At 36.8% G+C, this 19,128-nt stretch overlaps 1 protein-coding gene across 2 annotated transcripts in view; it reads right to left on the bottom strand.

The window, feature by feature from the left end:
• The window catches only part of LOC5567031 (fructose-bisphosphate aldolase), a 60,819-nt gene extending 43,351 nt beyond the window's left edge, over window positions 1–17,468 (bottom strand). For both annotated transcript variants that reach the window (XM_001651374.2, XM_001651373.2), the window contains exons 1-3: window positions 17,311–17,468; window positions 8,443–8,602; window positions 1,931–2,174 (exon numbers count right to left, since the gene is read on the bottom strand). In XM_001651374.2, coding sequence (XP_001651424.1) covers window positions 1,931–2,174; window positions 8,443–8,577 — 379 coding nt within the window. In that variant the 5' untranslated portion in view covers window positions 8,578–8,602; window positions 17,311–17,468. The remainder of the gene's footprint in view (window positions 1–1,930; window positions 2,175–8,442; window positions 8,603–17,310) is intronic.
• Between the last annotated feature and the right edge of the window lie 1,660 nt (window positions 17,469–19,128).

The following is a 19,128-nucleotide window of genomic DNA, read 5'->3' as shown; positions in this document are numbered from 1 at the left end:
AGGAATTCCAGGTGAGACTTTAAATGAACTCCTGATGGAATCCTTGGAGGAATTCCTTAAGATATTCCTGAAATAAATCCAGATGAGATCATTGATGGAACTCTAGATAGAATCTCCTGGAAGAATTTAAGATGGAATTTTTGAAGGAACTCGTGATGGAATCCCTAGAGATACGCCTGATGGAATCCCAATAGGAACTCCTGATGGAATCCTTTAAAAGCTCTAAAAAAAAAATCCTAATGCAATCCTTGAAGGAACTTCTGATGGAATCCTTGGTGGAATTCCAGATTAAATTTCTGAAGCAACTCCTGGAGAATCCCTTCTGATAGAATTGCAAGAGGGACTCCTGATGTAATCCCTAGAGGAGTTCCAGGTGGAATTCTTGAAGGAACTACTGGTAGAATCCCTGGAGGCATTCAAGATGGAATCCCTGAAGGAACTTCGAATGGAAACTTTTGAAGTTCTACTAATGGAACCCCTAGAAACACTTCTAAAGGATTCCCTAACGGAAATCCTGGTTGAATCCCATGAGAAACTTCATGGGAATTTTTTGAAGAAACTGTAATAAAATCAAAATTGTGTTACTAGTGTGTTCTCCATAATTTTTCACATTAAATTTAAGCATAATCATTCAGCACTAGAAGGGTGTCCAAAAATATTGGTTGCATGAAATTTATGGTTGAAATCAGGTCATTCGCACCATGTGATGGAAAACCAGACAACGCTCTTACATTTCTGCAATCAACTCAGGACAACCCAACCAAACTTACAACGTACAAATCTGAACGGCTGGAGAGCGATAGAGCAAGACGGTTGAAAGAAGATTAAAACTTCAATTTAGAGCATCGCGCTCTGCCTTTGGTGTCGGATTTTCCTTTTGCCATCTTCAGCAGCTGATCCCTTCTGAATGGGTTTTATTATATCCTGAACAGCTTCTTACGGTAAAGCCACTGCTGCCAGTTGATTGATAAATAGAAACTGATGCGACAATAACAGAGAGAAAAAAAGCCCGGCTCTGTGATAGTTTTCATTCCACTTTTTTCATCTCTTGAAGGGCAAATCAAATTGAAATGGAGAAAAAGCTTTTGCAGGCGCTATTACCTACGACAAAGAAGTCAATTTAGAACTGCGTTGTGGGAGAAGTTTTGTTGTCCAACAACAAGTAATTCAATCCAAGCGTTGGAAATAATCAACAATTGTTTCAGTTTATTATTAATACTCCACTAGAGTGCAGCAGAAACGCGTAACAGCCTGAGTGAACTTTTCATTTCATTGAATTGATACATTTCCCCGGAAAGAAAACACTCTAATTAACCTGGTTTATATTGTCGACGGTATTCGATTGACTGTGTGTTTCCAATCGTTGGCTTGCAGCTAGGGTTACTAGTTGCCATCCGTCTTGATTTGGCAGGATTTTTTTTAGTTAAGTAAATTTTCAAGTATCTAGGACCATTGAGGGCATTCAGGACAAATGTAACAAATATATCCACTTATTAACAGAAAATCTAAGCTTTGTGTTAAGAACAAGCTTTTGATCTTCGAACATATTTTCAGGCCAGCCATGTTGTTTGCTGTACCAATATGGACTAGCTGTTGTAATACCAGAAAGAAAGCGATGCAGGGGATTCAAAATAAAACTTTGAAAATGATTCTGAAGCTCCCTTCCTGGTATAGTATTGATGAATTAAACATAATGGGAATGGATATCCTTATTTTCGAACTCAGCCAGATGGTCACCCTAAGCTTGCGTACTGTTGACCTGGATAAATATCCCACCCATTCGTGAACAGAATAGCAAAATGAATCAACACGTTTTTCTACGTTTCCCAATCAATCCCGAACTCGATTTGTTGCGCAATTGATATCGCACTGGATCTTTGCTCCCCTCCCTCTCGGTCAATTTTCTAATTCGTCATCAATCTCCACTTACCCTGGGTGGTGCACTCGCCCTCGGATCCCATCAGATCGACGACACCCTTGTCGACCTTGATACCGGCCAGGATGCCCTTCTTCTTCAGCATGGCGGCCAGTGGGGTACCGTCATCGGCCTTCTGGTACAGCGTTTCGTGGAACAGAATCACACCGGAGATGTTCTCCTGGAGACGATCGTCGGCGGTGAACAGCAGCTGACGGTACTGGCGACGGTTGTCCTCGTTGTTCTCGACGCCGATGTCCTGCGATGGAGAGGAGAAAGAGGAAGAAGATTGGTGAGTTAAGGAATAGTAGAAGGCTACATTGAAACAAATTATCAAAAGTAAATTACCATTTGAATAAACTACTTTTTATTCCCATAGTAATTTCAATTCAAATCTACATCCTGATCAATCTCAATCTTTATCCAATTGAGCTCAAAAATAAATCGAGTTAATACGACGTTTGAACCACCTCAAAAGCTTCGGAAAGCTAGTCGTTAGTAACTTCCTCACATATAATAAGGCTTCATTGGTTTCCACGAGCCAATGTCGCATGACGAACTCAGTCGTAATTTCATATTTCCTTTGAATTTTATTAGCTCTGTGCTACTGAGCTAGATTTCAGCTCAGTTTTTCCGGAGCAGGGTCAAGCTCATCATTTCAATTTCATAGGAATTCAATTTTAAGGCTCAATCAAGCCAGAAACGGTTTGGTTTTTGTGTCACAAATGGTGTTATCCAAGATGGAATAGCCCATGGCCTTTGAAAAAAACAAATCATTCCACACTTAGTGATTGAATAACGTGTAATTGATTGATGATACATTCCTTTTAGTAGGGTGCCGATAACAAATGGTTGTAATGTACCAGTAGATTGGACTATGAAATAAAACGTATATTTTTGAATAAAAACGACATGCGCTATTTTTTTGGGCGTATGATTGACTCTAGTTTAGTCGACTTGCTAAATTTGAGCTTTTTATCATATCAAAGTCATATGAATAAATAAGTTTTCGCAAAAATAAATAGCTCCCTTGCACCAAAAGTTGCCTTTCTGTTTCAGTAGTGGATCAAGTTGTGGAAGCAGTTCTTTAATTTGATGTATAAAAATAAAGAAAAATGAGAGAGATGATCTTTATGCTTAATTCAAAAGATTTTAGCTTGATTTATCGACTGTTAATAGTTTTCTTTGCTTTGGTTTGGCATGCAGTCTCAAGAAAACAGAGGAAAACAGTGATTTTCTATTTTCCGACGTTTCGGCGTTGTATTTTTCCTTCTTCTTGGTTTTTCATCCAGAACAGGCATATTTTGAAGGAAAGAAAATAATCCCTGTTATGCCAAATAGATTTTAGCAAAATGTCCCACTCCCTACTGGACACTCAATTAATATAAGATCAATTCGTCCCCTTGATGCTACAACTAGATAACTTGATATTCGAAATTTTTGACTTCAATATGTCAAAACATTATTATCAATTAGATCTGCAAAATATCCACAGCTCATAAGTATGTGATTGAAAATACATATGTTGATATTTACTTTCCAATCAAATTCTCTGCGATTAGCCATCACCTTATACAACGAGCATATTTTCAAAGTTGCACATCTCAAAATTTTGATTTTCGAGTTATCTAGTTGTAGCATTAAGGGGACGAATTACCATTTTTATGTTTCCGCAATAGATGCGTCTATCCAACGTTATAATTCAAAAGTCACATTGCTGTTATCTGTAGAACATTTTTCGTGCACAAATTTATCAATAAAACGAAATTCAAAGCGAAAACATTTGTTTTTCTCGATAAAAGTTTTCTTGTAGAAGCCCTGGCATTTCAGAAGTGTTTATTTGAAGGTGATGACTTTTGAATAGGATCTCTCTTCAGTTTTTGGGAAAGTTATGCAATTTGGTATATCGCTAAACCTATTTTGACAGGATATATTAAAAACACACATATAAAAATAGTACATATGCATTAGTTATTATCAGTAAAAATCTAAATGAGTTTTAAAACAAATCTTTTTATAGCACAGTGGGAAAAGAGAAGCAACCTCGAAGAAATCTGTATCTTGTGAAAGCAAAGCATTCACCTAGAGAAAGCTATTGATTCTTGTGTAAAATTTCCTAAGGAATCAGATGAAAGTGGCTCTGATGACCGCATGGATCGTGATCATACACACTTAAATTATTTTACGAATTCCTGTGAAATTTCAACAGCTGAACAGTTCGATAAAATAAATTAACGGAGTATTAAATTTTTACAGTATTCGGTAAAAAATCACCGGAATCCGTTAAATTCCAACGTAGCTTCGTCGTGTTTTATTTTACCGAACTGTTCAGCTGTTGAGATTACGGTGAAATTCACCGTAAGAGCTTAGTGATTACCCATGTAACCCAAATTCCACATTTTTATCAGTTTGTTGATAGGATTTCTCGTGTAATGTGAAAAAGAATGATTATTACCTATATATATATTATATGTATATATATATATATATATATATATATATATATATATATATATATATATATATATATATATATATATATATATATATATATATATATATATATATATATATATATATATATATATATATATATATATATATATATATATATATATATATATATATATAGATATTAGACAAACCAATATCCCAGCTGTTGAAATCTTTAATAATTTAAGTTATTCAAATTGGATTTTCTTAACCGTTCAGAATATGGTGCTTGCACGGTACTCAATATATTCGTAGTAAAGATTTGTCTTTTTTATCTAGGGCATTGCAATTTTTTATTAGACCAACGAGCATTTTTTTTTTTTAACCAAAATGCTGTCGGATTTGAGTCAAGATAGGTATATATTTAAACTAATTTTCATAGTTTTATCGTAAAACTTCTATCAAAAACCGATTTTGTCACATGTTTTTTCATACTTATTTTAACTTCTCCATTATAACTGGAAAAATGTATTAAACATTTTCAAGTTTCTGTAAGCAAGCTATCTAGCTAGCTTTCAAATATTTTGAACATAAACGTGATAACTTGGATTAAGTTTGATTGAAAAGTTGTTGCAGAAAGATAATCACAACACGGTCGGACGAAATCGGGTCCATATTGTATTCTTACCAGGGTTGGGAAATTGTATGGAATCACCTACCGTCGTTATACCAATAGCCGCATGAAAACTACAAAAACTCACACTCTAATAATCCCTCCCATAGTTTAATATAAAAAAGTGTAGTCACATTTTTGTATTTATTATCGCATGTGCCACTTCAGGAACACATGTGCCTACACACTTTGATTAAATTACTGGGGTCGGTAAAATTTTACTGGGTTTTGGAACTACCGAAAAAGTCAGTAACATGAGAACTGTCGCTACGCGTAATTGAAAAGCAAGTTTCACCATGTTTTATTTTTTATCAATATATGATATAAAAAGAAAGCTCTCTGCAAAATTACAGTGAAAAATCTCTGTTTTTCAATTTCTGACATTTATTTTTAGTTTACTGACTTCTTCGGTAGTTCAAAAACCCAGTTAATTTTACCGAACAGGTTGAGTGTGTATAGAAACACTATTTCTAATTTCGGTTCCTATAGTAGCACTAGCTTCACGGCGTAGGCAAAATACAAGTCAAAACCGTATTTTTACGTAACTTTTATATTTTTCCTTCAAAGTGTGGATCAAAATCTTTCGATTGATGTAAAAGAATTCTTAGTTCATCAATTATTTTGTTGAACAAAAAACAGTTTTTTTTAATTGGGCTACTATACTGCCCATAAATGCATAACAGTCCCACGTGAGTTTTCGTCAATTTTTTGTTAGTTACGGGAAACTTCATTAAATTGTATGTACTTTCATGGTATTATAAGAAAACAGTACGTTTGTTCTAGAAATGTGAAAAACAACATCGAACTTGGTCTGTCCCACCAGGTCCGTCCCACTCGGACTCAGATTGGGTACCACTTCTAGTACTGCATTCGGTCCCTCGGTAGTGCAAAAGGTACCCAAGTTTGACAGATCGCAGTACACTTTGAACGGCATCCTAGATTACCTTATGAGCCAAAAAATTTGGGGCAACTGCAAGGGACATGGGGGTCTTTAATTTGTCTTTGGTCCCACGTTACTAATAAACGCATGTCAGTCTCGCGACTTGTGTGATAAGGACTCGCGAGCAATTGTGTTAATAAGGAAGTCAAGTAAGGGAAATATATTTACCCACAATTCGTCCCCTTAATGCTACAACTTTTAGAGTTCAATTTGTCGAAACATAAATCCTAATTAAATCTTGCAGATATTCACAGATCATAAGCGTATGATTTTTTCTTGTACTTGTAGCGATGCCGCCGTCTTTGAACATCCACTTGTTTCACGCTCTGGCAAATATAGCTGGTTTGCTCTCGTGAATCCAATGCCCAGAGCACCGTGTTGAGACGAATACGGTGGTCCTTCGAGATGTTAAGCCCGCAGTTCATTATACACCCATAATCGACAAGCATTAGTTGGTGTGATGAAAGGCGCTTATTGGTGACGGTGTATCTCGCTTTCAATTCTTTTTTTGTTCTCTTGCGTTTTTGGCGAGTTCATCAATGGCCGTATAACTTCCGTCTGAGTCCATTTCATCAGTCCCCGCCGCATATTCGGTGTCCTCCAAAGATTTCAAATAGCTTACCCAATGTTCAGGGTACGCCTTCGGTGGAAACTGAAAGGTGTCGTCGCCACCAGCATTGCGGTCACAGCCGTTCTTACTGTTGAAGCCAGCGCAGTTGTCTTCTGAGCCCACGTCATTGTCCAACGGGTCGCCATTGGCCAATATCCTGCACTCATCCTCGGAACTAGCAGAAGTACCACAACTTTTCAAATAGTCTAGAGCAAACATTTCCGCGACTTTTACTGTGGACACTAAACTGTCAAAACAACAATAATTCACATGTGAAGACCGATGGATCATAGTAAGCACTGATACCGCTATGCATTTATTCTCGTACATTCAAGAGCAAATAAACGCATATTAGTCACGCGTACATTTTCTCGCAAAATAACAAATTATTTAAGAAAATTAATAAACAAAATGTATGTAATACTGTAATCAATAGTTCATTGCACCATTTGAGTGCAAATTTGGGTGCGAAAACATCGTTTTTCAACTTAATTGGAGTAAATAGAGCAAAAAAAGTGTTCACGACTTCTATCGCGTTTTTCTTAGGTGCGTTGTTTTGCTAGTGGGACTGGTATGCATTTATGGGCAGTATAGGAACAATAGGTTTAATATAGGTGCAAGGGACCTTAAATTTTAGGCAAAACTATTTATTTTAATCATATATTCAACAAAATCAAGCTGTGTATCAATGGTACTTAGATAAATATTTTGCAACGATTTATAGCAAATTGGCCGTAAGAAGCCACTAGTGCGACTGTAGGTGTCTGTCTTTTATGGAAACACTGATCCTATAATGAATAAAATCTTTGCGAGTAAGAACCTAACAAAATCCTTAAGCCTAAGTAGCCCGTCATTCGTTTTGGAAGCAATGTTGACATTGCAGCTCGCTATTTCAAAGTGATAAAACTCAGTTCTCATAGTTCATAATGATCCGGAAAAGTATCACTATATGCGCTGACATGCTGAAAGTATGCAGATACTTTTTCAGAAGCGTCAGTACAATAAAAACTGATTTTCTTAAATTCAAAATTATGACATGATTTCATCAACGACGCGTAAAAATGTCAATGACGGCCTACTTCGCCTTAAGGCCAAGTAGTCCGTCATTCGTTTTGGCAACAATGATGACTTTTCAGCTTGCATTTCAAAGTGATAAAACTCAGGCTTGATCATTTATATTACCTCGAAAAAGTATCACTGTACGCGCTAACATACATAAAGTATGCTGATACTTTTCCAGCTGTTTCAGTGCAAAACCAACTGATTTTCTTTGATTCGAAATCATGAGATGAATTAGTAACAATCTGGGAGGGAGAAACCAATACAAAATTTCTGTACGTCATAGTGAGCCGAGATTCCGCTGTCACGAACTGTCACTGTGAGCCCAGATCTCAAACATTGGACTAACATGAAAAAAGCGCGTAACTGATTAAAACACATTTTCGTATTTCTTCAAAAGTGATAAAAATCGAATAAAAATCAATTCATGCACATTATTCAAGTAATGTCACGTGAGCACCATTTAATCTGATTGAACATAAAGCATTGAAAAACGCATCGTTCTACTTTTTCCAATGAAAATTAATATTTAGTGCATAGAAAACTGTGGCCCTTTTTTCATGTTTGTCAGGAAAGATCGAAGGTGCACAACAAAGAGAAACTACCGATTTTCTTGAAGCCTGCCTTGATTGTTGTTGGCATACTGGAGTTATCTTGCAGTTCAAAATAACGTTGTCTTATATTTCGTGTGTAGTATCGGTGCCTCCCTCCCAGGTAACAATCATCAACGACGCTTACAAATTTCAATGACGGCCTACTTCGTCTTAAACAATCTTAATACTATCCCAAAAAATGTGTCATAAAATACTCACAGCGAAACGCTTGCCGCAGGTGGCGGTCGACTCGTCAGCGGCCAGGATTCCCTTGCCGGGGGCAACGATAGCCTTGGCAATGCGGGCCAGCTCCTCCTGGACATCCTTGGGTGGGTAGTTGAAGTAGGTAGTCATGTTGATAGGTTTGCGGTTTGAATGTCTAAAACGTGAGAAGATGGTAACATTAGTTATGGTTCGTATAACAGTTTGAAATATGTTTCGTATCCAATAAGCAACGTGACTTCGAACAGTTTTATTGTGGTGATTTTCGACCAGATGGCGCTGCTGAGATGACGACGATAGGTGTCCGAACTAGCCGTGCCTTTTACGATGATGGTCGTGACTCATACATAGTGAGAAGCATAAAACGCATACGCGACGCGCATGAGCATGAACAGTGACGTCATCGGCACCAGATGATAAGCACATTCTCTCTGATTCTCTTGATGCTCACTATAGGAAGTATTGCGTGAAATGTTTCAAACCGGCATCATCATTATGCAAGCGAAGGAATTTTATTCCCATGTGCGAAATTTGTGTTGATATAAAACTGATTGGACGATTCAAACGACACGTCGCCAAATCGCAAGTCGCTAACTGCTTCTAAGCGAACGTGTGCAGTCTTTCGTGATGTTCGACCGGTTTGGGAATAAAATAAATAAATAAAAAGCCGGCGAATATGGGAAAGGGGCGCACAAAAAATGGAAATTTGTCTTGGAACCAGTTCAAGACGTTTGACATGCTGGCTTAAAAATAGTACCATCAAGAAGAGGACCTAACTGACAACCAAAAAGGTGGAAGCGATACCCAACAGAGCGGGAGGTGTGTTGCTTTCGATTTGATAACCCACGGGTCGCTTCACAACAAGACGCGTGTGCAAGTTGTTGTGTGCGTTTGCTTGAGCCAGGGGAGAATCTGTTTTTGTTTGTTGCTGATAAGTCGATTGCGGAGCCAAAGATTGGTTTGGTTTGGATGTTGTGTTCAAACAAGTGTCGCCCCATTGGCCCCTATCTCTGCTGTTGCCAACGTGGAATTTGACCGATTGGATGAGAGTGTAAAAAATGTCGGCTGTTTGGGGGCATGATTATCAGAATTTTATTAGGGTATTCGACGTGATTGTTCGCTTTCGATACTTGCTTCCGTGTTTCTAAGCACAATCTATAGTATTCTCGAGGGCTATAAATTAAATTTAAAAATGAGTAAACGTAAAAACAACATACACTGGTGATAACACAGTGCAATGATCAAGAAATGAGCTATTACTGTAAGTTTCTTTCAGTGATAGTGAGAAAAAAATAAATTGGAAATTATTAAGATTGAAAATATTAGTCCTCCTTTCAAAATTAAGTACTAAGTGATGGAACACCACATCCGAGCTTTAGACTTTAAATCACTTAAAGTCGCTGCTTTCATATGCAGTTAAATATCCACCAAGGAAAATTACAAGATTCCTGGTCTGCTCATAACTACATATTTGTAACATTCGACAAAACTAGGCATTGAGTAAATGGAATATAATGTGACCAAAATGAACTCAAAACTGCAAATTTTAGGCGCATATCAAGTGAATAGTCAGAAAGAAACTCTGAAAGAATTTTGATTGCTACTACATTACTAGGCTTATGTATTATCTCAATGTAACTGTTATGTGATTACAATTATCAATGGGACAAAACAATTTGGTATTTATAGATTTGCTGCTGAAATTCATGAACAAGCTTATTTGACGTGCCACTGATTTCACTATTAATAAATTATCGTCAAACAATGTTCAAGCATTCATTATAAAAACGTGTTTTCAGTATAGAAATTTTCATCCCAAAGTCGCTTCTTAAGTTTTCCCAGAATCTTTTCCAAAAGTTTTCCCAGAATTTTTTTACATTTTCCGTTGATATTTTGTATGGTACCAGGCCCACACAGTCACGGATCACCCACAGTTACGGATCACTTTGGCGTGCAACATCGGACAACTCGCTCAAAACATCAACATTGACGTAAAACATATTTTTCCCATGTCATACTATTTGTCTGCTACCATTTGTAATTTTAAGCACAACATTCAAGCGTTAAATATAACGGTGTTTTTCACAAATGTTTAGTTGGTACCACACAGCTATGGTCGTTTCTGTAAGAAGTGCCGTCAGGATTCATAAACTCCCACAGGTGGTAAAATTCAAATGTTATAGCATAAAACATGCTCGTTTACTTCGATTTAGTTTGAATTCATCTTTGGAAAACATTTTTCTTGATTGTTTATTCTAAAAACCGAATATAAGCACTTCTAACTAGTGATCCATAATATGGATCAGGAAATGATTGATTACCACGGTTATGGATCACTTCCAAAGAATGTAGATTTCTGCCATTTTGGGCATTGGATTCGACATTTTCAGACAATAGCACTAAGGATAAAACACATAAAACATCAAGGTTTGTAAATTTAATTATTTAGCAGACAAAAATGGGTGGAAAACTTGGTGTGGAGCGAAAACAGTGCACGTCTCAGTTACTACAATGTAGTATCACAAAAAAGGGTATTTTACCCTTGTTTCCAGCTCTAATACTGCTATGTTTTCCAGTAATATATGACGTATTGTTAACTTTCGCCAAATCATGCAATACAGATGCATTGAGTTGAAAATCTCTTGATTTTGCGCACTGATCTGTAATAAGTCACAATTTGATCCATAATATGAACATTAATCCATAATATGGTTTTCAGAAACCGATACATTTTTTGATTTTTATGCAATCCTTTGTGCAAATTACACTCAAAATTGTTTACTAACTAAAGTTCCAATTTGAAACGATTTAATTCGTGCTTTTAAATTACAATTTTACGTTTTCCATGTTGTTTTATTGAATTTTAAAGGTTGAACTCCACACATTTTGATCCATAATTGTGGGGTCATGGTTTATTCACCTGAATCCAGATTAAAAGCGGTCAAAGCAATGGGGTACCCGGTATAGCCTTTAGATCATAGATAACTATCTCGGGTTTGGGATTCGATGCCAGGTCATCGGTGTGAGAGGTAGTGATGGGTAAAACGGCTCATTTTAGTGGACGGATCCGACCTTAATCACGCATTTTAGTGAAATTGATCTTTTGAATGATTCAGTGGTTCAACGGCTCGCAAAAGAAGAGCGAACTGAACCAAACGAACGGAAAAAAAGAGCGGTTCACTCCCTGCTACGCGACATGCGTCGTACCATCCGTATTTTTTGCTCTCTCATTCTTCTCCAGAAACTCACGATATACTCGGCCGATTTCTCCTACACGAACCAAAGAGAAGAAGCAAAATGTGTTTGGTCATGGATATGGGCACTTTTTATCTCCATCTTTCATCTGTCTGTATGCAAGTGGGCGGAGCAAATAAGTTGTTTGGTTGTGTATGCTGAGAATGCAAAGCTGCAGCAATCTGTTTGCATGTATGCCGTGGCGCGCAAGGCAAGACACGTGTCAAGCGTTATGATGAAGCCGAGAAACGAACGAAGGAGAATAGGTTCGCCCTTTTTTGGGTCACTTTTTGTTTGATCAATTGAATCGACTCTCATTAGAAAAAAAACACAGATCACTCGTTCTTTTGAGTGATCCAGATCTTTTGAACGGCTCCTATTCGTTTTGCCCATATCTTGTGAGAGGTATGTAGTCTACCCACTATACCAGATCGGCTCCATACATGTCTTGCAAATACTGCAAGATTTTTATTTTGTAATTTAAAAACAAATGGTATATTTTCAATAGACTGTGGTTGAACAATTACACAAAGATTCGTTTTGAATCCACCTATATTTGATATAATCGAATAATAAATGATTATCGGTTTTGGGGTAACTTTGATAAGGGACGCAATTTCCAATTTTAGCGTTACGTAATAAATGGATGCTGCCTTATTTTATTTTAGCTTTGTATAAATTGGTTGAGCACACCTCACAAAAACTTGAAGAATAAATATTTGAAAGACTCGGCTTAGCATTATGAAGTTCGCAAATTTGCGAAAAAATAATCAAAAAGATCAAACATATCCTCAGTAAATCATACGATGGAGTCTCAAAGCATCATGTTATAATGGTGTCAGATTTACATGGATGGAATTTATGCAGCATATCATCAGATAGTAATTCTCACAAAGTTCAAAGCATGGTTTTCACATATTTTTTGGTGGGATTGTGATAACATAATGGAGAACATCATTAAATTCCATGACAGGATTGAAGTTTGGAATTTTAAACAAGGTTCTGAGAAAACTCTTAGCACGTTCGTTACAGCAAACGATTATCACCTAATCTTAGGAATGGTTACTTAATTTTGAACATGCTCGCAAAATCCTTAACAGTATTTTTACAAAATTTGGCACAATATTTTAACAAACTATTTAGCGAGATCTTGAGATTATCTGGTGAGGTTCTCATGCAATATTTCGTACATTTCGTATACAAATTTAAGGAGGATAATTGAAAAATCCTGCACATCACTCTCACAGATTTTATGGCAAACATTTTCTTAGAATCCAGAACTACGGTCTGGCGTAATATTATGCATGAATTTAACTCTAGGTAATATCACTAAATCGTTGGAGACGTTCTCACAAATTCTTGTGCAAATGCACAGAAGCGGAGAACTCAATTTTCAAGACCAATTTCATTAAATTTTCCAGACAACAATTTCGTGACTGATTTTCATTTAATTTACGGAAGTGGTGTACAACACTTTATCCAGTCGGAATTAGATTTCAGTTTGAGTGACAGAAAAGCAATGCAAATTGTTTCGGTGAATGATGGGTTACTGATGATTTCTTTTTGAGTTTCAGTTCAGTGGTGGTAGTCAGCTTCTGTCAAATATTTTATAGCATGGTGAGCGTAATAAATGATAAGTGAAAACAGTATCATTCCACCAGCCGGAACCCAATTTTTTTATTTGGCAGGTAGAGCAGTTGACCACATTTGTAATCCCTTTCTCTGCTTATTCGTTGAGTTCGATTGATGGTCGAATGTTTTGAATCTAGAATATAAATGAACTACAATCGAAATATTGTCCGCTGTTTTCACATGTAGTTATTTCTAAAGGTTCATTATGTTTTAATTTTATTGTGGATTTTTGTTCCTCAAAATTATCATAACACAATAATCCTCAACGATATCATAATAAATCAGTGAAATGGTTAAAATAAAGCATATATAGCTTTTAATCAAAATGCTACTATTCGTGGATATGCTGAAATATGAGCAAGAATTTTTCGTTTTATCATTACATTTCTTCTGAATTGTATAACAATTTTTATCAATTACTGTCTTTTAATCACACTTTGGATTGAAACTTCTAGCAAAGCTTTACCTGATTACTCTAGCATATTTTAAAGGAAATTTACCTCCAAAAAATCCTTCAGAAAATTCTGCATTAAGGAAATCATGAATGATTTTGTGGGCTTAAATTGATTCAACACAACATAACATTCAAAAATTCATGTAGGATAAGAATAATAATCATTTCCATTGGTTTTATTATATTTGTTTTTCATACTTCAAGCCTTTTCTCGAGAGACCTCGAAAAGTATTTTTAGGTTCTTTGTTGATCTTTGGCGCCGACCACAAATTATGTAACGCTTTAAGGTGATGAGAGGGGTATAGTCAAGCGTTACGGCTTTTACAAAAACAAAAATGAACATTTCTATACAAAAAGCGTACACAGCTAAAAAAATGTTGCAAATTTAAGTTTATTTTCATGCAAACATTTGGAGCATCAAAATAAACCTAAATTTCAACGACCAATCCATTATTTTTCAATCGAATTCACTTTAAATTGACACGAATATTCAACCATTTTTAGTTGAAAATTGAATGGATATTCATTTTAGTTTACATAATGCTGTAATAACACACGAATTCGATTTATTTTTACAGTAAACTTCAGTTTACACCACATTGAAAATAAAAAAAAAATTTCTGTGTAGGGTACAAAATTTTTTATTTTAACATTTTCACAATAAATGATCGCTGCTTTTGATGAGAATGCCATTTTTTTGTAATGATTCCTGTCACTGATCAATTCCTAAATAATAGGGCTCATATTTTTTTTTATTATATCTTGTTTTTGTTCAACAACACGACAAAGCATGTGCTTGCTTCTTTGTACTTTGGAAAAATATCCCCCTCAAATAACGGCTCTACCATATTCAATCTTCTAACTGTTTAAAGCTTAGCCAGCGATTATGCCACAAGTTCTTCAACCCACGAACTTCTCCTAGAAACTCCACTAGAAAATAACCTGGTAAGTATATTTTTGGTGCAGTTGCTGAAAAACGCAAATCAAATTATATTCAAATAATTGCTGAAAATAATTTGAACAGTTTTCGTCTCGTACGAACAAAAGTCATAAGATATTCAAAAGATATTGTAGAAGAAAATTCAGTAGAAATCTTATTATCAACTATAGGATCTTATGAATAAACATTTGAGAAACAAATGGAGACATTTAAAAAATATTGAAGAAGTTTTTGAAATTTTTTTCCGAAGTATGAGAAAATATACATATTTTTTGATTATTACTGCTTAATTCCATTCGATAACAAAGCAAAGTAAAGATTTGTTCCCTTAGCATTATATTGATCAAATAATTGAAACAAGATTGATTGGCTACCGAATTATATTGATAATAACTGTCAAGCCAAATAAGTAAACATATTGAAACAATGTTAGACATCAATTTCAAAGTAAAAAGTTAACTCACGATACTCAAATTTTGTTTATTAGAATGGTCCAGTTTTCGTTTGGACTTCTGTGATTCAGCAACACCTTCAAGGTTTGTTGAAAGATTTTCGTCTTGAGAAAATGTATATGACATTTCGATTTCTTTTTCTCGGGGTCATTAAGAAGTTACTTCAGAAGCTTTTCTGTGGAGGGAATATAAGTAAAATTATACAAAAGGCAACTTGTTTGCGACAATAAAAGATAAACTACAATAGTTATCAAAATGTATTCGTTGAAATTATTCATAATTTCAAAGTTCATAGCAAGAAATGAGTGTGGGTAAAATATTCGGCCCAGAGGAAATCAATAATCGCGCGGATGAACATGAAATTCTTTTAGATAGCCACGGTTCAACGAGGCGTACCTCAAAAATGCTTGCAAACAAAACAACTATTTTTAAACCGATTTGCGATAATCACATGATCATCAAAGTTTAAGAGTCTCGTTAGCATACGCTTGCAGCTGCTGGCAGCCTTCTCGAAACGAAAGTAAAAGTCGATTTTTTCATCCATCCCCCAAATGATAGACGTAGGTACTAGCAAGGTGTTGGAGACGATGACGGGAAGGGAATTTCATTCATGAAAGCGGTGGCTGTCATGCGCGCCGCTTGATTGTTACATAATACCGATGCTAGAACGACATGATGGCGATGATGTTCGATGGCGTCTGAGTTCTGGATTTTGACCTAAGACTGTTGGACAAAACTGAATTTAAGCGCGTTTAAATTGCAACATAGCTATTCTTATTGCTGCACGTTGGAACTATGGAGTTCAAATACCTTCAAATTGCCACCAAAACGCTACAAGTATCGATCGAATCAATTATGAGCCGGCTTTAAGCAATTTGTGATGAACTATCAGTTCCTTTTGGAGCACAAATCGAGCTGCCTAGCTCAAAGATCACACACAGTTTCGAACCAATTATCACCAATTACCGCACAGCGCTTGCATTGAACAACAAACATCGTAGATGAGACAGTCTCATCGTCAGCTGAAAACGTTACAGCCACACCAACGAACGGCATGAACTTGACCCACAGTCTCGTAGAAGGTCATCCCTATCGCATGCTCGACGATGGCTTCAACAGCAATGACGTCGGTGAAAGCCATGTTCTTTTGGGAGATAATAGACGACCGGTGGAAAGTGAAAATAGGCGCGACAGGACGCGTGCTTATCACTTCTGGAACCATTGTTTACCAGGATGAGATTAGAACCCTGGAATATTCCATGATGCCAAAGTTCTTATATGGAAGATTTTTCAGAAGATGCATGACTTGACTCAATGCAGACTAAACAAACACGTGTCCGTTTAGAGTTGCTATTTCTAGCTATTGCGAACTATCGGTTAATTGGGTAACGCCATCAGCAAGTTTAGGGCTAGGCGAGGGTGGTTTTCGAAATCGAAAGTACGAAAATCTCACATGACTTGAGTGCCAATATGCGCAGAATCTATAAGGCGGTCCAGGATGGTGGATACAGCCCTAGTGAATCAAATTTTGAAATTCTTTGAATATTAAAACTTGAATATAGAAATATATCACAATCGAAGCTATTATCCACGAAATGGGAATGATCCATGTTTTCTCTTAAGACCGCCATGCAGCTAGAGGTCATATGAAAGGTGCAAGAGCGATGACACCACACCTAGACTGGAAGGGAAAGAGGGGAGACATCTTCCCAAAACCCCTTCTCGGTCAAGGAAAAACTTTCTCGAAACGGAAAGTGAATTCAGCAGCATTTTTTCCTTCGCCGCGAAGGTTACACCAATGTCAAATCAACTAAAACCGCACGGTTTGAAATTATTGAAACAGGAAAAAATTAAACCTTAAAAACTTTCCAACAGAAATGATCCACAATCTAAGGTCTGCCATCATGCACAATACCCATAGGGGCGATATTCATCCCATACAATCAGTGCAAATCGCATAGGCGCATTACGACATCATCGCGAAAAGATTGCAATTCCTGTAATGAGTAACCCCTCGAAAGCCTCACTAGATTACCGCCTACAATATCACAGCAACGACCTCCAGGAAATCACCACAATAACTATCAACTGAAATCTTCACTAGCACAATAATTTCCTTAACAATTACAGAAAAAAAGAACTAAATTACTCACTACTTCACCAAAAACGAGAGCACAGATATTCGGCTTCTAGCGACCTTTACTGGAAGGCGTGCACACACAGTTTAAATGAACCGAACGACTGCGGCCAGTATTTTGAGCCAGAGCGAGACGTCAAAAGGTTGAATGAAGGTCGCCGATGACGTGCCGGTGGCGGTCCGTAGCGGCAAAGGGTGGCAAACTGTCCCCGTCAGTGGCATATCGTCAATGATGACAGCCGGCACGGTGGCGGTCTCTCGCGGCTTCGCTTGGAACAAGAAGGTAACGGTTCCATCTTCCGGCACGTAACGTAGCAGGGTGGTTGGGGAAATCGATTTGGAAATGTGATGATTCTTATTGGAATGAATGGGAAATGTTTGAAATGGGGTGGAATTTTACTGGTCAGAAATATGCTTTAACGAGACTAATGTGTTTGATAAGCATTATTTGAACGACATAAGATATACAACATAATCGTATTTGGAAAGTGACTCACCCCTCCTGTGATGATGGAGCGTTCTACCATCCTTCGCTTTACTCAAGACTGATGCAACTATCGATCAACTAGTGTAAGGTGTGGAATGAATCAGCAACGTGCGCTTATGGTGCAAGGTGAGGAGAGCACAAGAGGTGAAAGTAATATTCTGCAAATGGATTTATTTCATTTTAATGATTAAAACGTTTCAGGGGAATGACAAGGGGGTGTAGCTCAAATGGTAGAGCGCTCGCTTAGCATGTGAGAGGCACCGGGATCGATACCCGGCATCTCCAGGATACTTTTTCATACTCATATCTTCTTCTTCTTCTTCTTCTTCTTGGCATTAACGTCTTCTCTGCGACAGAGCCTGCTTCTCAGCTTAGTGTTCTTATGAGCACTCCCACAGTTATTAACTGAGAGCTTTTTTGCCTTAGTTGCCATTTTCGCATTCGTATATCGTGTGGCAGGTACGATGATACTCTATGCCCAGGTAAGTTAAGGTAATTTCCTTTACCAAAAGATCCTGGGCCGACCGGGAATCGAACCCAGACACCTTCAGCATGGCTTTGCTTTGTAGCCGCGGACTCTAACCACACGGCTAAGGAAGGCCCCACATATTCATATAGAACATTCTAAATTTGCTACAAAAAACAAATTTTATGATTCCTTATTCCAAAACGCGTAATTTCAATTGTTTGTATTCCATATCGTCCACTTCTTTCCGCAATATTAAAATAGGACACATAAGCCAATTGATTTGCAACCCATATTTATGAGAAGTATTACGAATTTGTGCGAATCGCTTGGTGATAATACAGTCAACTGTATATGACTCGATATCCAAGTGGCTATCGATTCATAGAATTATCGAATTATAAAACTATCGAATTATATACCGACATGACAAACTCCAAAAATCCAATAGAAATCACTTTTTTACAACAACAAATATTTAAACAACGATAAGTTTTTTTGGTTTTTCAATATGTTTGCACTCTTTTTAACGATCAACGCTCCGCCATCGTAATCATCATCGCAACTTCAAAAACAGTTTTTTCTGTTCATAACTAAAACTTATTCGATGAAAATGTGTTCACTGTGTTTTGGTTGGAGAATGGAATACAGTGAAAACTTTTTCCTGTAAATTATATTGATTTTGAAAGAAAAAACTGCTTTTGAAAATTCTGAAATCAATGACGGATCCTGCCCCCTTAACATGTTCTCAAAAAACTCCTCTACTTCCAGAATCTGTATCGATTAATCATCATTGGTCGTCTGGATCCGGAGACATTCCGAAAATCCTTGAGGACTGATGCTGTGCCATAACTCACGTACCTATCTCAGGCTACATATTG

The sequence above is a fragment of the Aedes aegypti genome, chromosome 3, assembly GCF_002204515.2.
Source record: "Aedes aegypti strain LVP_AGWG chromosome 3, AaegL5.0 Primary Assembly, whole genome shotgun sequence".
Lineage (NCBI taxonomy): Eukaryota > Metazoa > Arthropoda > Insecta > Diptera > Culicidae > Aedes > Aedes aegypti.
This window is presented reverse-complemented; position numbering and strand designations above follow the sequence as displayed.